General features: G+C 36.0%; 1 protein-coding gene and 1 long non-coding RNA gene across 5 annotated transcripts in view; one reads left to right on the forward strand and one right to left on the reverse strand.

Annotated features, from left to right (window-relative positions):
- MAP3K1 (mitogen-activated protein kinase kinase kinase 1) overlaps positions 1–22,082 on the forward strand; it is a 58,924-nt gene that overhangs the window by 32,477 nt on the left and 4,365 nt on the right. For all 4 annotated transcript variants that reach the window (XM_072922570.1, XM_032744557.3, XM_072922571.1 and 1 more), the window contains exons 2-18: positions 2,773–2,923; positions 4,993–5,199; positions 7,040–7,240; positions 7,982–8,098; positions 8,642–8,790; positions 11,105–11,226; positions 11,944–12,025; positions 12,152–12,329; positions 12,750–13,037; positions 13,468–13,589; positions 14,576–14,667; positions 14,879–15,068; positions 15,378–16,644; positions 17,544–17,696; positions 18,944–19,106; positions 20,485–20,616; positions 21,628–21,770. In XM_072922570.1, the coding sequence (XP_072778671.1) occupies positions 2,780–2,923; positions 4,993–5,199; positions 7,040–7,240; positions 7,982–8,098; positions 8,642–8,790; positions 11,105–11,226; positions 11,944–12,025; positions 12,152–12,329; positions 12,750–13,037; positions 13,468–13,589; positions 14,576–14,667; positions 14,879–15,068; positions 15,378–16,644; positions 17,544–17,696; positions 18,944–19,106; positions 20,485–20,616; positions 21,628–21,770 (3,750 nt within the window). In that variant the 5' untranslated portion in view covers positions 2,773–2,779. The remainder of the gene's footprint in view (positions 1–2,772; positions 2,924–4,992; positions 5,200–7,039; positions 7,241–7,981; positions 8,099–8,641; positions 8,791–11,104; positions 11,227–11,943; positions 12,026–12,151; positions 12,330–12,749; positions 13,038–13,467; positions 13,590–14,575; positions 14,668–14,878; positions 15,069–15,377; positions 16,645–17,543; positions 17,697–18,943; positions 19,107–20,484; positions 20,617–21,627; positions 21,771–22,082) is intronic.
- Positions 1,517–3,235, reverse strand: LOC140681899 (uncharacterized). The gene is made up of 2 exons (XR_012053118.1): positions 3,017–3,235; positions 1,517–1,953 (listed from the first exon to the last, which is right to left on the reverse strand). It is a non-coding gene; the product is annotated as an uncharacterized lncRNA (long non-coding RNA).

A 22,082-nucleotide genomic window follows, 5' to 3' on the forward strand; every position in this document is an offset into this window, starting at 1 on the left:
TATTCAAATAAAACACTAGCTGAGAGTCACTTAAGTGTGTGGCTATCACAAATAGATGCTGCTCTGCGAAGATCAAAATACTCGGTACACCGCAGGATGAAGTGGAGGTGGAATATGCTCTGGATTTCTTGATTTTACTTTGTGCTGAGGTGCAGTGATCTAGTTACTGGCAATCTAGACATTGCTTTGTAGAAAAACATCAGCTTTTCTGGAATAGATGAGGGAGTTTGCTTAAGATGTAAAAAACAAACAAAAAACCAAACCCTGAACCATGCAGGTTCAGGATCACATGGTGAGGGTATCTTGCAGTATATAGGAGTTTGGTGCAGTCACAGGAAAAATATTTTTTCCACAGATACAGCAGGTACGAATATTCTAATGGTTAGCCAAGGCTTGAGTTAAAATATAAAATATGAAGTTGTTTCTATCACTTAAGAAGCTGTGCTCTGTAAGTAAAAAGAAATATATATGGATATACATACAACTTAAATTCTGCATGAGAACTGATTTACTAAGCAAAAGCTTTCAGACACAGTTGGTCTTTCCCACCTGCGTGTAGAGAAAGCACAAGAGTTCTTTGTGCAGAAAAGAGTAGATCGGTTTTGCTGTCACATGAGAGGAAGATAGCTGCTTCTGCTTTTTAGAGAACAAGCAGAGATTGTAAAGCCTCTACTGTTGCATTACATTGTTCATGAATTCAAGTCCAAGGGCCTCTAAAAGACTTTTTTTGTATCAGTTGGGAAGTTAATCATGGTTATATGAACAAGTGAAATACTGTGTCATTCTCTCACTGCTGGTGTGGTGTTTTCTCTCTAGTATATGACCTATTCATGCAACTGAGATGGTTCTTGCCATGAAATAACTAATATAAAAAACAATGTTTTAATTTGCACTTGTATTACTTAAGAGCTGTGTTCTTATCATATATTTTTTGTACTTGAACATTTTTTTTTTTGACTGGAGAAAAAAAATTAAATTTACTCTTTTTACACAATGATTTATTCCACATTTGGAATTTTCAGGCACATGTTTTTCATTTGGATTCTACCTACTGGTTGAAAATCTTTGGTTTTCATTAATTATCACTCATTTTTGTCTCTGTATCTAGAAGACAATGTTATGGAATTCATTTCCATTAGTTTTAAAATTAGGCAAGCATGAATGCTTAACCTCTAAAAAAACATTAATTCTCAGGTGGATTGTGTTTCTATTAATAAACATTTTTAAGTCCTTAATCACTAGAATCACACAGTTCTGCATATCTAAAATCAGTTATTAGCAGTAGATTTAGAAGCTAGCTTGCAAGAAAATATATCTTCTTTACAGTGTCCATCTGCTTATTACGTTTCAGCACTGAACAGGAAGTATTATTTCCTGCCTCAGAAACCTTTGTTTCCTTTGTCTCTACAATGAGAGGAGAAAAAATAACAGTACTCTCCTTTTGACCTGCAAAAACTTCTCATTTTCTTTAAAGCACATTTATTTGTGATAAATGACCTCAGTAATATAATGCTGCTGAAGATAGGAATTGTAATATTAACATCATTTTATTGCAATGAATATTGCAGGGAATATATTTCTAGGTCATCATACAATACATAAATGCAGTTGTGACTGTGTGGTTAAATGTTTTAGAAGCTGAGATTGCATGGAAGAAAGCAGTGCTTGTAGCTAAATTATTATATACTCTCCCTCTTTAAGTTGTGATTTTATTTTTGGAATAAAATCTCATTCTGACAGTTGGTTTAATCAAGCTTCCTTATTTTGAAAGAGCACTGGCTTCAAGAAGGGTGGGGATCATGTGCTGCTGCTTAAGAATGTGGTTTTCTTGGTGATTTAGCAGATAGCTCAACAGAATCAGGAAATCTTCCAGACTGTTCATATTTGTTTTTCAGTGTCTGACAGCAGTTCTTGCCTTTTTGTTGTTGCCAGCGATCACAAGGAACTACTTTGCTGTAGGTGAAAAAGTACAAGCCCAAATGGATTAGATTTTCATTTTACAGATATTAACTTGCTGTGAATTTTGCTGTTACTATAGCTGATTTGAAGAGCTCTTGAGTAATTAGTTACTTGGAAATAACTCACAAGGCCACTAGCCTTAATTTCGTGACTTCTGTGTCTAGTTAAATACAGTTTAGGCCAGGTTGGATGGGGCAGCCTGGTCTAGTGGGAGGTGTCCCTGCCCACAGTGAGAGGCTTGGAACTAGATAATCTTTAAGTGTTCTTCCAACCCAGGCAATTTTATTATTCTCTGATACTTACTGTGTATTAGATTACGAGTTGTCTGTTTTTGAGTAGTTACTATATGAAGAGGCACTAGATAGAGTTTCATGCTTGTGCATCCTATGATTATGGGAATTTTCATCTTTAATTTATATTAATTTGTAAATTATTTTTAAATGGAGAAAGGAAAGCATGAACCATTGCAACATTTGTGAAACCTTTGATGAATGGCATAACATTACGTATAAGGTAATTTTTGTATTGGTTTTGTATTTGCCAAGATCTTCATTTTTACAAGGTGTTCAGTGCTACAAGCGGTGCACACATTTTAAAGAAATATCCCTCTAAACAGGTATTCTGCTTCAAATTACAGAATGAGAGATTAGCTGTAACTCTTAAAAGGCTTCTTGCAGTGTGGTGGAAATAATATTTTAGCAGCTACATTGTAAAGAGAGGGAGAATAGGGTAGCACAAAGTTTAAGAATGCTGTGTGCATTATATTTCAACTGAAATTAATTGTGTTTATGACTTTTTTTTTCTTTGCTGTAGTCGTGACATGGAGAATAAAGAAACCCTTAGGGGGTTGCAGAAGATGGATGACCGCCCAGAAGAGCGCATGATCAGGGAGAAACTCAAGGCAACATGTATGCCAGCCTGGAAGCATGAATGGCTGGAAAGAAGAAGCAGAAGAGGCCCTGTGGTAAGTGGCACTGATGGGAGGACAGTACCTGTGACAGCTATTACAAATAAAAATCAGTTGAATTTCTTTTTGGTCGAACCCTCTTTTCCTTACCAGTTTCTCTGCTGCTAAAGACGCCACTCCCATGTGTTTGGTGCGCGGTGTGGCCGGCCGTTCCCGCGCCGCGGCCGTTCCCGCGCCGCGGCCGTTCCCGCGCCGCGGCCGTTCCCGCGCCGCGGCCGTTCCCGCGCCGCGGCCGTTCCCGCGCCGCGGCCGTTCCCGCGCCGCGGCCGTTCCCGCGCCGCGGCCGTGCTGCTGTTGCGCAGCCGCGGCGTTCCCGCGGTGCCGCTCCGTGAGCGGCGCGGCGCTGCTGCCCCCCAGCGGCCGCGGCGGCGCTGCCCGCCGGCGGACCCGAGCCCGGCTGCTCCTCGGCCGGCTCTCGGCTCCGATCGGGTTTGCGCGGCAGGCTTCCCTTAGCCTTTTGGGTACTGCTTTCGCCTAAGTGGCTTGGAAGTGCTTTTAAGAAACGTAGGTATCTCAAACCTGAAATATTGTGAGATTATTCCAATTCTGTTCGGTGTAATGCTGGTTAATTAAAAGCCATTACTTACCTATGAACATAGTTGCAACTGTTGATATGACCCCCATGTACCACTATTGTAAAGTTAAGGTCATCTCATGCAGTAGGCAAGTGTTTGGGAGCAGCTTTTCTGGAACAGAAATAAGAAGGTTCTGTTGGTTCTGTTGTGAGAAATAATGTTGAAAATACTTAAAAGTGCACCAAACCCCATTACCTCAAAGGGTTAAATAACACAATTTTGACTTTAAAAATGTAAATGCTTTTCGGTTACTGAATAGCTTGAAATTATTTCCTTGCTCAGCCACTTCCCTTGAGGTTTGTAGTTGTGTTAATACAGCATTTGGTACTCCAGATTCTCAGTTACTCCAATTTGACATTTTTGATGTTTTCAAGCACCAGTAGTTTGTCCATAGGTACATGATTTGCATTTTTATCTTCCAGGCAAGGAGAGGCATTACTGCTTTGATATTACTGAATTAATTGGTAGGAGGGGGAAGAGGATTTTCACTGACTGCTCTTTTTTTATCCTGTTCACTTTTGTAACTGGCACTGAGTCTAGATATCTTTTATTACCCTGAGGAGGGAAAGCTCCTTTCAGTTTTTGTCTTAAAGAGACCTCTGGAAATTTCTAGGAGAGACCTGCTCTGTTTGTCTGAGTTTTTGTTTGGATCTTCCTTTCAGTATTGAGTCAAGTCTCTGAGACTTTGAGAAATTAAGAACTAAAACTGAATCTTCCCAGTGTGGCTGTTTTTAATTCGATTCTCAGGGATGTTACTCTTCTGTGCGTTATGTAGGTCTGACTGGCAGAAAGATGAAAGTTGTCTTGAAATATTCCAATTCTTAAAGTCAAAATTTAGTCTTGATACAACAAAGCACTATTGTGTATGTACTTCCTTTGCTTGAGCACCCCCTCTATCTACATTGTGCAGCACCATGCATAGTGGTTAGCTCAGATACCAGATGTGGTGTAGCTATTTTGCTTGTATGGCAGACAAAAAACCTGGGTGTGGTATTTACAAAGAATGGCACACCTAATTTTCCTGGATTACCTCCATGTTTGAAGTCTTTATTTTGGAAAAGTGTTGTGTTAAAGGAAGAGTAGCCCTAGTATTTTTCAGCTGGTACCATGTGGAATGCATGGATCCAGTATTATAGCTCTTAATAAGCACAGTACCTGTAGAGAAGAAAATTCTTGTGGCTTCTACTGTCCAGATGGGGCAACAGTATTTTTTGAGGTATCATGAGTGGTATTTACAGGAGTACTTTGAGAATCAAATCAATAGCTGCCACAACTAATGTAAGCTGCACAGACAGGAATAAACATTCTTGCTTTTGTGTTGCATATAGATCAGTAAGCTAATCCCTCTCAAATGTTAGTAATATGGCCTAAGAAGTATTTAGATTTCTGCATAATGGCTTAATTACAACAAAAGAATTATTGATTAATTTGCTTTGCTTTAATGAGAAATTACTAATTAATAATTTTAACATGTGATTTAATTCCTGCAAGGTGGTGAAACCTATCCCTGGAAAAGTAGATGGATCAGAAATGAATAAAACCTGTCTAGATCCTCAAGCTGAAGGACATAACACTGCTTCTTCACCTACGCAAAAAGGAAGACGAAGTCCTTCTCCTAGCAGTTCCTCTTCATCATCTACTAGGACAGTTAAATCTGAGTCACCAGGTGTTAGAAGAAAAAGGGTGTCTCCAGTGCCTGTAAGTTGCAAGCTGTGATGTAATTTCCAATTTGGCTGTATTCTTCAGTCTTTTGCTTATAGGGCAAGTTGGTCCTCCCTCTGTAAAGCATGATGCTGATATAAAGAGGTTATTACAGGATATCATTTGGGTGACATACACATCTCGTGCGGTATTTCTCATGTGTTTTCTTTTTCCTTCAGTCCTGCTTTCATTTGTTATTGAAATAAATGAAGAAAAATAGGTACTCAGTCATGAATACATGCATGTTCTCTTAGCTTGATTAGCAGGAAGAAGTGCTGGTAGTTTTTTTGTTGGTCAGGTGGGGTTTTTCTTTTCTTTTTTTTTTTTTGGTTTTTTTTTTTCTTTTTTTTTTTTTTTTTTTTGTTTGGTTTGGATTTATTTGGTTGATTGTGGGGTTTTTTTCTTCTCTTTTTTCAAGTTTTTTTTAATAACTGTAGTCAGTTTCTCCTGCCTCTCAGTTCTCTGGGCAGGTATATTCCATTAAGGATAGGACTGTGGATGAAAGAAAATTCTTGTAGAAAAGTCTTATGCTCTATTTCAGAACTTCAGAACTTACCTTTAGGTACAGATTAGGGAAGGCATACATTGTTAGAAGTCTAAAGTTATTATCACTACATTCTAGAGAACATCTAGAATATAATGTTTTGAGTAAGAGTAACTGGCTAATTAAAGAAGATAATGAGTATATTTTGAGCAATAATATCTAACACTCTGGCTTGTAAAAATGCTTATCAACAGTTAAATTCACTGTGCCATTCACAGTGCAATTAGAGGATAAATAAGACCTAATTGGTTTTATTTTCCCATTGTTCTAAACAAATTTCTCTAGTATCACTGAAAATACGTACCGCCATTCTTCTGAACTAGAGACAAGTATCAGAAGTTACAGCTCAGCAGCACTGATCCTTTCCTCATGACAAGAGAAATTGAAAGGTTAAAAAAAGGAAAACAACCATATTTAAATTTGGTTGGGGTTTTTGTTTTATATTAACTTTTGACATCAAAAACCTTAAAAGTCCAGTTTGTAGTTTACTTATATGATGGACAGTGAATTCATTATTTCTTTCATCCTAACATGGAATTAGTGCATACAAATAAAAGCAGAAGATCTGAAACAGAATGGAACCATTAACGCATCTCATAATGTTAGAAATGAGAAGAATTTAAAGTAAAACAATCTTACTAAGATGTTTGGGCCTTCGATTTTGGTTATGGGGAAACAATATTAAAAAAAACCCAAAGCATCCTCATCTAAAAGTTGCTTACATAGTGGAAAGGGGAAAAAACTGTACATTTTTTTCTTTTCTCTGGAATTTTCTTAAACTTTTGATCTTTGTTGAACTTATATTCCTTTTTTAAAACTATAGTCAGAGCATTTTTTCATTCATGAAATATATTAGTGTTACAGCTATATAGAATAATCTCCTTTATCCAGTAATAAGTCCCTGATTATCTTCGGATTGAATTATACTTGATAATTCAGTACTAATATGGTAAGGCAACCAATGGCAACATGAAAATAAGAAGCAATTTGAAAGACTCCTTTTGTGTCCCAGTGTCAGACAAATTTCAGCTGCAGAATTTCAGTTTTCTTCTGCCCTTGACTCCTGGGCATGGAAGAAAACTAATCCTTTTAAGTCATATAGTCAAAGAGATTATAACAGTTCCAGGTTTTGGGGACTCTTATTCTAAGTAAATATATAAACCATATTATAAATATGGTTTATATATTTATTTAGAATAATAATATCAACCTTATTGTAAATAAATAAATAAGCCATACCTATTTAAACATTTTTCTGTCCTTTGAATGCTCATGACGGAGGCCCTTCTGTAGTTTCAGAGCGGACGGATAACACCACCTCGACGAGCCCCATCTCCAGATGGTTTCTCTCCGTACAGCCCTGAGGAGACAAATCGCCGTGTCAACAAAGTGATGCGAGCCAGGCTGTACTTGCTGCAGCAGATAGGACCCAACTCATTCTTAATTGGAGGCGACAGCCCTGATAATAAATACAGAGTGTTTATTGGGCCTCAGGTAGGGAATATTTTTGTCTGGTCTGTAGCTTTTATCAATTCATAGTTAATCTCGCAAAACTGTTCAAAGCCAGATTAGGTCAATTGGTGATCACTGTTCTATAAAGTAATGTTTAAAAGCTGTAATCTGTACTCATGTAATACCAAAATCAGTTTGCAATTTGGAAATTACGTTTATCTACAGTTTCTGTTTTTTAAAAGAAAAAGAGACTCATTCCTAGAAGTGGCTCTGAATTGTATGTCTAACATATTCTTGGCTAAAATTTGGTCACTTAATTCCTCTATTCATGGGATGTGTATAAATGACAAACACATAGTGTGATAATTTCATTCATACCCATAATGAGATCCTTTTCATAGGCTTTCTTGGTACTAATGCAATGTAGTATTGGGACACATCCAAGCTGGGTGAACAGAAGTTTCTCATTTAAGTTCGATTGATGTCATGTTGTGACATCATACTTCTTGTATGAAGCATAAAAATAGCTTCAGTTGATTAAAAAAAAGGGGGGGGCTGGGGGGAGAAAAGAAATTGAAAGCTGGTGTTGTAATTTTATGCATTCATGTATACATTTATGAGTAATATGTTAGGAATTCTCTTTTTTTGTAAGGCTATGCTACAGAACATTTATGCCTTTATATGAAATACTTTTTTGTTGAGGGGTGGGTATATTCTATGATACACTTAAATGTGGAAAAACTTCCAAGTCACTAAAACCTTAGGTTATACTTTTCTTTACAGACTTGTAGCTGTGGCCGTGGGACGTTCTGTATTCATCTGCTGTTTGTTATGCTGAGGGTCTTTCAGCTTGAACCCTCTGACCCAATGCTCTGGAGGAAGACGCTGAAGAACTTTGAGGTAATCAACTTCTAATAGATGTAATGATGGTCTAGAGTACACTCCATAATGTCTTTAGGACACTATCTTAAACATGCTGAAAACTGTTAGATTTAAAAGCAACAAGAATACATGTTTATAATTATATCTTTAATTCGGTATCAGGAGTTCTGTAAGTGAAAGAAAAATACCTGTAAATATAAGACATAACTGCATAAATAGCAGAGAGCTGTAGTTTGATGAAGGGATTTTCTATTAAAATTTATAGCTCTGTCTCACTGATTTGCTAAAAGGAAGAAAAAGTGTGGGTATTTTGAAGTAATTATGTATATACATGAAGGTGTTATTTATTTTCAATAAGCAGATAAGTTTTTGGCGTAAAATGTTTCTTGTGATCTTTTTAGTAGTAAGACTTCTGAAATTGTTGCTGCAACTGCTAATGCATTATTGTGAAGGTGAATAGATTTTTCCTGTTAGCAGTAGTTTACACTTCAGTAATATGACTTCTAATTACAAGATATTCATAGCATAAATAAGACTGTTGCTATCTTTTTCTGATGTTAGGTTGAGAGTTTGTTCCAGAAATATCACAGTAGGCGTAGCTCGAGGATCAAAGCTCCATCTCGTAACACCATCCAGAAGTTTGTCTCACGCATGTCAAATTCTCATACATTGTCATCATCTAGTACTTCTACATCTAGTTCAGAAAACAGGTTAGTATTTTTAAAAGGAATTACAAGCTTTATTCTGTAGTTTCAGAATCACCTACATTCTTTTTGTTCAAAGCTGCTTTCATCTCAAGCCACGTTAAGTCTCTGCATTTGCAAGCAGTCAAGTCAAGCATCCATTAGTCACTGTGGTGCCAAGTGGGCATATTTGTTTTGTAACTTCTGTTTGGAAAATGCTTAGTAGAGGTGTGAAAATAAATTTTTTTACCTTATATGAATTTTGTAAAACAAACTTTTGAGATCTTGAATGCAAGACTAAAGCATACATCAGCTTCGGAAGACTATTGTGTGCATCTTTTTTTAATACAGCACTTGTGCAAATGTTAGCAAAAGAATAAACATGATTTCTTTGTCTCCTCTCCTGCTTTGGAGAAAAGGTTGTGCCTCTGACAATTCAATGAAAAATGTTTTTGCACTCTATATAAACGCATACATGAAAAACAGAAGCAAGCATATGTTTTTAAAACTACTTAATTAAAAATGGTTGATTAAATTATTTTGAGAGAGCTACTAACATAATAGTTATGCCTTATCTATGAATTGATGCCTTGTCTATGAATTTCCAGTGATGTGTTATTGTTTCATATTTTTTTCCCTGACTGCTTTTACTTGAGTTTTTTTTGTATATACTTTTCCATGATTTTGAAAAGATACTGATTAATTTTTTTAAACAAATAATTTGTGCTTGCATTATTTAGTGGGTAAACTGTCCTTCATTTAGAGAGATCAGAGAGCAAAACCTAACTGAGGCTTTGTTTGTGTGAAGTGGAATCTAACTTAAGGAGGACCTTGATATGTTACTTTGTGATAATGAGCATATATTAAGATGAATAGATTCAGACAGGTTTATAATTCTGATATATAGATTGTGACCTCAATCTCACTTCATCTTTTACTTATTTTTCCAAACTGTGTCTCTATAAACAAGTTGCATAAACAAAGTTGTTAAATACATAATTACTCTGGAACTACTTATCTGGCAAGCCAGTTCCTTTTATGTTGATACTTTGTGTAGGAATTTTTTTTTTCCACAGGGTTGTGAACTTTGCTGCATTAGTTATCACTTCTTACAGGATGAAAGATTTTCAGTTGTTTGCCAGTACACCTGGTGCAGTACTGATTCAATGAGAGAACATACTGTTCTATCCAAGTCTAAATTAGTATGCTATAGGTATTGAAGAACACTTGAGTATCAGATTCATTTGAAATAGACGTTTACTCAGTTCTGATAATTCCTATGACTTGCAGTTTTGTTTTGCTTACTGGCAATTTATCAAAAATAAGTTTATATATATACACACACGTGTGGAGAATATTTTTCATTGTAAGCTTACCTTTGTGGATCTTTTCAAGGAATAAATAGCTTTGCAAACATTTGTGGAGAAATAGAAAAGAATACATGTGGGTAGAAATAATGCATGTACAAGTTAATTTTATTTTAAAAATATATCATTGGTGAACAAATGCAGGATATGTGCAAAGTTTTAGATGCACACTAACTATAATTTAAATTTTTTGCGATGAGTAGTTAGAGTTTTGCACATTTAAACAGTATTGCAGAAGATTATAAATCTGTGTTTTTCATTGCATGTTGTTTAAATTTAGAATAATTTTTGGGTAATTCTCTGGTTATCCATTTAAAAACGAAAGTAGAGAAAAATAAAATAGAAATAGCAAACAAGGGAAAATAGGAGCTTTTAAAAATATCTGTGTATGACATGTATGCTAGTGTTTATGAGACTCTATTCCATCAGTTTCTGTTAGTGGCAGAAAATTATTGGGTAGCTGTTTAGTTTTTGTGTTTTACTATGCTCATCAAAGAGTATTTACATTTTCTTGTAAAGGGCTAAAGACTACCTTGTGGCTTCATACTTTGAAAGGAATGTGATGACAAAGAATGTGGATAGTTTTCAAAATATAAAAATTCCATAGTTATTTAAACCCAAATGATAAACTAAAAAATGAAGCTCGGTTTGTTTCAAGAAGTCTTAGGAAAGAAAATGTTAACTGCCCAAAGCTAGGCCTTTCAATCTCTTAATTGGTATCTGACCTAGTTTGTAAAGATGTCATGTGTTTTGTGACTTTCCCTTTCACTTTAACAAAGTGTTGTCTGTACTCAGTGCTTCTAAAATCTTGTTGCTTACTTATTCAGACCAAGGTTTGGGAGAATGATTCATTAATAGCCTATAGTTATCCAGAAGTGACTGTTCCAAACTCGAAGTTAATCTTTTTTCACTGTTTAGGCCTCTTCTGAATTCTGATACGCCTATTCTACAATCACAAATGTCTCTTTTTATAGTATGAAGGATGAAGAAGAACAGATGTGCCCCATTTGTTTGTTAGGCATGCTGGATGAAGAGAGTCTCACTGTGTGTGAAGATGGCTGCAGAAACAAATTACACCACCACTGCATGTCAATATGTATGTTATCTTTGTTTTGTCAACTTCTGGTGACTAAATCTGCAAAAGTATTATAGCTTTTGCTATGGTTTTGAGTTGTTTGTTTTATGTTCCATAAAAAATCCCAAAAATCTGCTAGTAAATGATGGCTGGTAACTCTGAAAATTTTGTATAATTTGGGTACTATTGATACACCTTATTTTAGCAATTATTCACAAATGGAGTTTGTAATTCAATGCTCTGACAGACAAGTTACCTGCAGGTATAGATGTTTAAGCCTGTCTTACCTGAGTGAAAGGACTATGTCTAACTAGAACAAGCTTAGAAACAGACTTTCAGCTCCCTGTAAATTGTCATTAGAATGCGTAAAAGTCATATAAAGCTAGCAAGGGTGGTATAATGAATTATGATGTTTATATAATACATCAAATAAAATATATAAATGTTTGCAGTTTACATTAACAAATAAAATGTTCCTATAGTTTAAGTACAAAAGGAGCTGAATTTCAGTTAATAAATTAAACTACTAATTGTAGTACTGAAGTGAAGCATTTCTTCATGCAGAAAAAATAGGTTTAAGCACCCATATTTTAATGCTCGGGCTGTTGAAAGTGGCTCAGTTCAGAAGTATTAATTATGAAACTAATGTTCCTCAGTAAAACTTAGAAGTAGTTGTGCCATCTTCTGGTTTTGTACACTGTAAAACTTCAGTGCACATAATCCTGTGCTGTATTCCAGGGGCAGAAGAATGCAGAAGAAACAGAGAGCCACTCATCTGTCCACTTTGTAGATCTAAATGGAGATCTCATGATTTCTATAGGTAAGGATTCAGTTTTGGTGCGCAATAAACTATCTGTTTCTGGATCTTTAATTGATATTTCTGAATATGCTGCATTATTTACCTCAAATGTTATATTTTTTAATCCGTGTTGTTCTTGATCTGTAGTCATGAATTGCCAAGCCCTGTGGATTCTTCTGTTCTCCGTGTGGTTCAGCAACAATCTCAGCAGCAGTCTGCAGTTGGATCACAGAGAAGAACTCAAGATAGCAATTTTAACCTTACTCATTACGGAGTCCAGCAGATCCCTTCTACATATAAAGATTCAGCTGAGCCATGGATTCAGGTAATTCTCTTTTGTGAAAGACCTAATAGCCTTTAGAGTATAGAGGTGGGTTCAGCTGAACATGGGGCCACACACTTAAAAACGAGAACTTTTATTTCCTTTATTTCTGTCATTATTTTTGTCTGGTATAGCCAGATCTTGATTTCAGGACTGTTAATATCAGTATCTGGAAACCAACTTCATACTTAATAGTTAAAATTCACTTAACAGAGATTTTACACAGCCAAGTAGCATATAATTTGATATTTTATTTCTATCACAGAATCTTTTTTAGGACCTTGTACCTTCAGACAAATCTTTGCTGTCAGCCTTGATGATTTTTAACTAGAAATATTTTTCCATTTTGATTGCTCTTGTCAGGTACTTAAATTGCAGCATTATTCATTTTGACTCCTGTAATGTTGCTTTCTTCCTTGGCAGGTATTTGGGATGGAGCTAGTTGGCTGCTTGTTTTCTCGAAACTGGAATATACGAGAGATGGCACTCAGACGTCTTTCCCATGATGTTAGTGGTGCTTTATTACTGGCTAACGGTGAAAGCACTGGAAACTCTGGAAGCAGCAATGGAAACAACACAAGTGCTGGAGCTCTGGGAGCAGCTAGTGGGTCTCAGACCAGTATCTCAGGAGATGTGGTGGTAGAATCCTGCTGCAGTGTGCTGTCTATGGTCTGTGCTGACCCTGTCTACAAAGTGTATGTTGCTGCTTTAGTAAGTAGTTGTTTTTTATTTGTTGTATTCTACTAATTTCACAGTTACTTCGTTTTGTAAGAAGGAGGGAATGGGAGAAGATACGTGAAATCAGGAATCCTAGTACTTGTTGAGCACCACTGGTGACTTTTAACTACGCTTTGAAAGTGGGGTGATGAAAATACTCATCATAAGTGAAAGAACATGATTTCACTGGCACTTGCCACAGTGCTAAGTATTGATTATGTTTGTATGTCTTTTCACTCTCTAGCAGTGAAAAGCAGTGAAAATGTAGTAAGCTATTTATCCTTTGAAAGTTTCACTGACATTTTGCACACAATTTATGTAGAACTGAATTTGCAACTTTTTAATGCTTATTTACATCTCTTTAAAAAAATAAAAATTGTAGCTAGTTGGATTTCTTATGTATTGTTTTTTTCCTTTCTCTTAGAAAACTTTAAGAGCCATGCTAGTGTACACTCCCTGTCATACTTTGGCAGAGAGGACTAAACTACAGCGACTTCTCAAGCCAGTTGTAGAGACGATATTAATTAAATGTGCAGATGCTAACAGGTATGATGTCTCTTGAACTTAATTTTGGATTATTACTTAAATATCTTAAAGCTTCATTTGTTGCTATTCATGTGTAACTAGTTGGTGTTAAAATAAATGTGTTGATTGTAAATATATGTCATTGTTTTGCTAGCCTGACTGGTGCTGGTAATCTTCTGGATTGAAATATGCAGGTTTTGAAGGGAAGTGATTGTATACTTTGCTTTCGTAAGGGCTTTCTTTCCCCGCCCCCCGCCAAAGTAAAGGAAGATGTTATGTGCAGTTTTGAACCCATTCCTTCTATCTCTGTTTTTATTGCTTTGGCCTATTTCTCATGACTCTCTTTAGAGCTATTAGCAAGTACTCCTCAGTATTCTTCCTACTTCAGCAGAAGTTGTTACATATCTTTGCCATAAAGTAGTAGCAGTATCATAAGACTTCTGATTGGTAGTTCACAGTGTAATGGTAGGAGATAGTTATTTAGGGTGAACTGCCCTTGGCTTGATTTTCCTGTCCTAGGTTACCCTGTTTGTTCTTACAGGCCAACCATTTCTTCTGTACAGATTTCATCTGTAAACTAGATGCAGAACTCCAGCAGCTTGAGTTTTGTCTCTCAAGGTTTAGTTTGTAAGCAGCATTTTTTTCTGAAACTGCAGCTGGAGATCCCCCAGCAGCAGTCTAGCAAGAGAATATCTAAAGTTAAAGTAGTAAGTGAAATAGGACTGTTTTTATGCATTTGGCCACATTTTGCAAGAGAACAAGGCAATTTGGTGTTTTGTTTGTACATTAGTGATAGACATTACATTTCTGGAAGTATCTTTGTAGAAATGTTATAACCACAGGTAAGCTTACAAAGAGTGGGTTATAAAAATTTACTGGAATAAGGTGGTGTGAAATAATTTTACACATAATTCCTAGGTGATGGTTTGTTAAGTATAAGGAATAGGATGTTCTTCCTTGAAAGCATTTGCTAAAGAAGTTCTTTTTTTGGTTTTACTTTCTTACAGTCGAACAAGTCAACTTTCAGTCTCAACGCTATTGGAGATGTGTAAAGGTCAAGCAGGGGAGCTGGCAGTTGGGAGAGAAATACTTAAATCTGGTAATAACTCTTCATATACAGTTAAATTATACAAGCAAATAATACTGGAATTTATCAAGTACAAGCACAGCAAACAGAACAGTATTCCTGTCAACAGTTTGGAAAGGGGCTAATTTGGGCAAACAACGAGTAATTCTGTATGATACAGTTCTGTTCTTTGTGTAGATTCTGAATATAATACCTAATCTTCATTTTATCAACTTTTTTATAGGATCCATTGGTATTGGAGGCGTTGATTATGTCTTAAACTGTATTCATGGAAATGAAATAGAATCTAGCAACTGGCAAGCACTGCTGGGGCGACTTTGTCTAATAGACAGACTTCTGTTGGAATTTCCCAGTGAATTTTATCCCCACATTGTCTGTGGAGATATCTTGCAAGCTGATACCGTAGTTGACAGGTACTTCTTTGTGCTCTATGCAAATGTTACTCTTTGTAGTTGAATTTGTTGGTGATTTCATAAAAGAAGTAGTTGTTATAATTCCTGTAAACAAATAACATATATTTATATGCAAAGTGTGCTTGCTTTACAAAGCAGTTGTCTTTTTAAAAACTTCTGACCTGTGAAGCATTTTTGAAGCACCCGTGCAACAATAAATGTCCTTCATACTTCAGAACTGACAACTAAATGCATTCTCTTGAAACGGCTTTTTTTATACTAGTTAACTAGAGTATGTCAGTTTATAAAAGACCTCTTTTCTTTTTTTAGGTATAAGAAACTTCTCTCCCTCTTAACTTTCGCCTTGCAGTCAATTGACAATTCCCATTCAATGGTTGGCAAGCTGTCACGGAGAATATTTTTGAGTGCAGCAAGAATGGTAGCAAGAGTGCCCCATATTTTTGTAAAGCTGTTGGATATGTTGAGTGTGACAAGCTCAACACATTATGCAAGGATGCGTCGACGTCTGATGGCAATAGCAGATGAAATGGAAATTGCAGAAGCCATTCAGCTGGGCATGGAAGAAATGCACTCGGGGGAATGCCAACATGAAGAGTTTTTACACCTACCTGTGCCAGATAACTCTCCAGAAACTACAGAAAATAATACTCCTAATAATACTGTCCACTTATCAGGGAAGAGTGGGAAAGGTTTAAGTGACAGAAAACTGAGTGCCAGTCCAGATGACATTTCTGAGATGCTAGCTGGCCTTGCTATGGGACTTACTGTTTCATCAGTAACCACCGAGCAACCAAAACCAGCCATTCAAACAAAAGGAAAACCCCACAGTCAGTGTGTGAACTCTTCTCCCTCATCTAGTCATTCCCAGTCACTATTCCCAACACTTCTGTCTCCAACAAACCCATCTGTACCAGCTGGCACTGTAACAGATGTCTCTAAACTCAGACCTCAGGGATTTGTTCCCTGCAAAATCCCCTCACCTTCTCCTCAAACACAGCGGAAACTTTCTCTCCAGTTTCAGCGAAACTGTTCTGAAAATAAAGAATCTGAGAAACTTTCTCCAGTTTTTACCCAAGCCAGGCCATTGCCATCCAGTCACGTACATAGGCCAAAGCCATCACGACCCACCCCAGGTGATGTGAACAAGCAAGGAGAAACCTTAAAAAGCAGTATGACACTTGACCTGAATGATATTTCACAGTGTGATGGCAATAGCAGTGCAGTTATACCAAGCGAAGAGACAGTGTTCACACCAGTAGATGAGAAGTGCCGGCTGGATGTTAATGCAGAGCTCAATTCCAGTATTGAGGACCTACTCGAGGCCTCCATGCCAACAAGTGACGGCACAGTTACATTCAAGTCTGAAGTTGCAGTTCTTTCTCCTGAGCGGGCAGAAAATGATGATACTTACAAAGATGATGTCAATCACAATCAAAAGTGCAAGGAAAAGATGGAAGCTGAAGAAGAGGAAGCTTTAGCTATTGCTATGGCAATGTCAGCATCCCAAGATGCTTTGCCAGTAATTCCCCAGCTACAGGTTGAAAATGGTGAAGATATCATAATCATTCAGCAGGATGTAAGTACGCATATGAAAATTTATGTTAAGTCTCAGCTGAGGGTCACTGAAATTATAAAGCAGTGCTGTTATATTTCAAAAATTATAGAAAACATGAAGTTGCTCAGTACCCTTTCATAGAAAATCAAATACAAATTTGAGGGTGCTAACAGAATCCTTCCATGTTATTAACAATCTAGAGAAGCTGTTTGCAAGAGAACCGTATAATGTATCAACATTTAAAGCAACAAAAAAGAAAGCATAAAACTGGGGAAAACAGGAAGTAAACAAAAAATTTTAAGCAGGAGTAGAACTGTACTGAGTCCTAATGCTGATTTACGTTGAAGGCAATTGTACATTAGCAAACTAATCTTTGAAAGAAAGAATGGGAAAATATTTTCTCTTCCTATCTTGAGAAAAGATGAGAGATACTATATTAGTCAGAAAAAAAAAAACATATATATTTGCAAATAGACCAAAAGCACAAGAAATAATAATAGGAAAAAGGGGTATTGTATTTGTGATCCTTTGTGATAACATGTGAAGCATAATATTGGGGGGATAAGTTAATTAGAAAACAACCTGATTTTGGTTCTGTTTACTGTAGGTGCAAGCTAAAACCTTAACTAGATGTGAGAAAAGGAATAGAAAAAAAAGTTGCGCTCCTACTTGTGTCCTCTAATCTTGCCTTTCACCTTCATGTAGTTACACAGAGGAAGCTCTGTTTCATGTAGTAGAGTATGTGGGTTACAGAATACTCTGGTGCTCTCATCTCAGCTGAGACCTGTATAACAAATAGTTCAAGGGAGTGTGAGGGAGAGAAGAGGCTTATAAGTGTGGATATTTTCTAACACTTTAGAATGTCCATATTTTAGATGCATGTTAGTAAACTTGGAATTAATTTTGAATTTAATTTGCAGACACCAGAAACCCTGCCTGGACATACCAAAGCAAAACACCATTATAGAGAAGATGCAGAATGGCTTAAAGGTCAGCAAATTGGTCTTGGAGCTTTCTCTTCCTGTTACCAAGCTCAAGATGTGGGAACAGGGACGTTAATGGCTGTAAAACAGGTAAATACTTCAGGAAAGTACCTAATTTTCTTGTGTTTTCTCTTTCAGACCTCTTGTGTTCCTGCTCCTCCTACTCCCTGTGATGTGTTCTGACATAATACATAATTTAAAAAACCTTTATGTGCATTGTTTACCTAAATATATACAAGCTTTTTCAATTCTTCTTAGAGTTAAAAGTCCTTTGTTCTGTGCCCATTTTCTTCCATGGTTCTTCATAGTGGGTTTTTGCTTCAGTCAAGTTCATAAAATGGTGGCTGAGTTAAGAATGGGACCCAGATAACTTGGTTCCTAATTAATGCCCTATTTATAAGATTCCTATTTAAGATTATTTCTCCTCACTTGTCAAGGATATTTTCCCTATAACTTTAAATGGAGGAAATATAGTTTAATAATTGTTTCCTCTGATTCAACTTTGCTAACTAACTAAAGGCAATTTGTAGGCAAGTATTCTAACTATTTAAATTAATAGATACAGAAGTTGTATCTATGGCTGAGAAAAGGCCCATGCTTCAGTAAAGATTTTTGAAGGCTTTCAGGTGTGGGTAAATTGTTCGCACTAGAGCTGCCCTAGGGCTGAATCAGTAGTAACAAAATAGAGGGAATTTTAGTCCCAATACTCTTATCAGTTCTACAATGAACTTACAGCTGTGAAATAGATAAAATGTTTTGAAGTTGCTCAAGGAAAGAGTATGTGCCACCATTCCTCCGTTGGAACTTTTGCTTGTGAAAAAGTGAGACTGTCCAAGTGGTCCCAGAGAGATGATGATGGTGATGCCTGGGGAAATTCCCTGCAGCATACCATTATATCATATTTAGTATGCATCACATCTGAGATTGACTCCAATACCATTACTTCTGTCAAGTTGAATTTCTGTAAGAGCTTTAGTTATGAAATATTTATCATTTAACTGGTAAAATTTTATGAGTGACACCGAGGATCCCATTTTAGGCCTTTTCTTTCTTCCTTTTCCTCAATATTTGGAAACCAAAGGCTTTTTCCTAGTTTAAACAGAGGTGAAAAGAGGGATGTTTTCCCAGTCTACTTGGAGAAGTTTTTGTTTGTACATAGAAGATCACTCTTAATTTTCTATGACTGTCTCACGTGGAGATATGTTCTCAGCTAATAGGGTTTGAGGTAAAAAAGCAGTTCCAGATGGTGAAAACCATCCTTTCTTGTTGCTGTACTGAAAGGTGATTATAGGACTTATACTTAAATTAGTAAGTCTGAATACCATATTTCAAAACAGGTGACATATGTCAGGAACACGTCATCTGAGCAGGAAGAGGTGGTTGAAGCACTGAGGGAAGAAATAAGGATGATGAGTCATCTGAACCATCCTAACATTATTCGAATGTTGGGTGCTACATGCGAGAAGAGCAACTATAACCTCTTTATTGAATGGATGGCAGGTAAACAACTGGTGAAAATACTGTTTGAGTCTTGAAATACATACTGTTGCATCACTTAAGGTTGTGAATTTATATTTTCATTGATGTGTTCGCAATCAGTATAAAGGTGTACTTACAGAACAGCTGAAGTGCTCATAGCAAAATTCTTAATTGTGCATCCTTTTGTGATTTGGAATCTTCCATACCTAATCTGTCATACAGTTAAAGCAGTTGGAAACCCTGACTTTTCCTTCCATTTCTGACTCCAAGTGAGGAGTTATAAATTTTGATATATTTCCAACTGAAGTGACTGTGTCTCAAACTCTTGCATTTTCAGTGTATCTGTGTAGCTATAAGTTATTACTTTTAATAAATTTGCTAGAAAGTTTGGAATACCAGTAATTTATTTTTGTCCTGAGATTTTTCATAAAAATTTATTAGATGACATGCAGAGGCATTTAAGAACATTTAAAATAAGTTTCAAATAATAAGTAGTAAATAGTGCTTTTGGAAAAATTGTTTAAAACCTTAAATCTCTTAACTGGTAATCTAGTAAAAAAAATTGAAATATTTTTCATAATTGTATAGAGCAGGCACAAGAAAATCTGTCTTTATTTTGAGAAGTAGTTTTATTAATTTTATGAGTGTATTATATGTTGCTGCTGTCCAGTTACTAAGTGGTGTTTTATACATCCTTATTTGCTGTAAATGAAAGCATTGCACCCTAAATTGTGGTCAGAGTGCTAACATGCGAAGCCCCCAAGTATGTGTTGTTACAAGAAGTAGTGCAAAAAATATTTTCTCAACATTTAGCATGCCAAACCTTTTAAATGTATTTTTTTCTGAAATATTATTATTTAGATAGTCAAATGTCAGGAATTGCATTTACCTCATTCAAGCCCAGGCTATGTTACAATACTTCAAGAGAAAAATTGGAAGTCCAAAATCTTGAGACTCTGTTAGCAGTTTTCGAAAATAGAGTAAGATACTGCTTTTCCTTGCTTGTCTGTGAAGTTCTATGTATTGGATGATAACAAACGTAAATTAATATATTAAGAGGAAATACTTGATGGAGGTTGTACTTACCTATTGCCTCAAAAAAATATTTAACGTTCTGCTGTTTACACGTTAATGTGAAGTGTGGGAAAAGTATTGTTTTTAAGGAAGTATAAAATCATTAGGAAGCATGAAGACTTTTTTCTTTAATGTGTATAATTTCATTTAGAAAGTAATTGAGGAATGAACTACATCACTCTTTGCCTATGAAATTATTTTAGAGTAGGAGAAGGAGAAATATTAATTAGAAATAGTAATATCAAGTTCCAGTTTTAGGATGTAGTATTGCACTCTATAAACAGAATGTGTAAGTGTTGATAGAATGTACTGTTTTGTCTTTTAGGGGGTTCAGTTGCTCATTTGCTAAGCAAATATGGAGCCTTCAAAGAATCGGTTATTATTAATTACACGGAACAACTTTTACGTGGCCTTTCTTACCTCCATGAGAATCAGATAATCCATAGAGATGTTAAAGGTGAGAATAACCTGATAAATTCTTTTAGAAGGAGTATTCAGAAAGCAACATATGTTTTGGCCTGAGACGTGTTCATTCTCTCAGATGCTGTCTCAGGAGTGGTATTTCTACTGGGTTTGTCTGATCATTTATAAGAAACTCTATTGCTGAAATTAATCAAAATGCTACTGACATAATGAAAATGTTGGTGGCAAGCTTGTGGGTATTTGCTAGCTGTGCTAATAGTTTAGAAAAATTGTCTTTCTGAGTTGGTTAAAATAAGATAGAAAGTTGCCATACAGTTTTAAAACTATTGCTACTTAAATGAATGTAAATGTTTACATGGAAATGATAGTAAAATCTGTGAACAAACCAAGATAACAAGGCCAGATTTGTAATGTGTGGTGATGAGTTTTCTTCCTTCATCCTAATTGAACATAAATACAGTTGTACCCTGAGTAACATGTGAACATAAGTGGGAAATACCAGTCTTACTGAACTTTTCCCTTTAATGTCTCTATGGCTGTCCATGAACTGGTGGTATATTTATATAAGTAGAACATATGGATGGCAAATATATCTTTACTAATTCTTTTTGAAACAGTAAAACTTTAAATTGCTTGCAATTATCTTTAAAGCGACTCAGGGCTGCTTGATAATGAAATCACTTTAAATTTCATGAGGAGCTGCAGCCAATGAAAGCCTTTGGGTCTTTGGGTCACCATTTTCTTCCATTATACCATCTCGAAGCATTGTTCCAGAATCCTGTGTGTTTTCTGTACTTTGAAAATTTGATGGCCTCTTGAAATCTCTCAAACAGCCTCAAGCTGTGTGCAGTATCATTCAGGCATAAGAGAAAAGTGAAGTTATTAGACTGTATCCTTGATTTTTAGATTTCCTTGATACTGAGGTGGGGAATGTCAAACTGTTTTATAATTTTGAAGTGCAGGGAGGAAAAGTGTCAAGTGTGTGTTCATCCTTTTGCCTTTAATAGAAAACCAACTAGTAGTATTTTTATTGTACTGTTGACAGGTGCCAATTTGCTAATTGACAGCACAGGTCATAGATTAAGAATTGCTGATTTTGGAGCTGCAGCCAGGTTGGCATCAAAAGGAACTGGTGCTGGGGAGTTTCAGGGACAGTTGCTGGGAACTATTGCATTTATGGCACCAGAGGTAAGAAAACAATTCTTAAATTTATTTCAAAAAGTTTGTTTGAACTCTTTAAGCTAATTGATGTAGCCAGATAACAGAAATTTGCTATTTATGCTTCAAATGTGTTTTAAATGCCTTTGTCCTAAAGGTTAGGAATTATTCCAACATGGTGATGATAACATTTCTTTCTTGCTGTCATTGTTTAAAGTAGTATGCTACAAGATACAGTTATCACAAGTGGTGTTACTAATGCCAAAATGACCATTTGCTCAAAAACTAGCTATTGCAAGGTACTTTGCTTGCCACTTGGTCAAGTATTTTATTTACTAGGTC

This window comes from Taeniopygia guttata, chromosome Z (genome assembly GCF_048771995.1).
Source record: "Taeniopygia guttata chromosome Z, bTaeGut7.mat, whole genome shotgun sequence".
Taxonomy (NCBI): Eukaryota; Metazoa; Chordata; class Aves; order Passeriformes; family Estrildidae; genus Taeniopygia; species Taeniopygia guttata.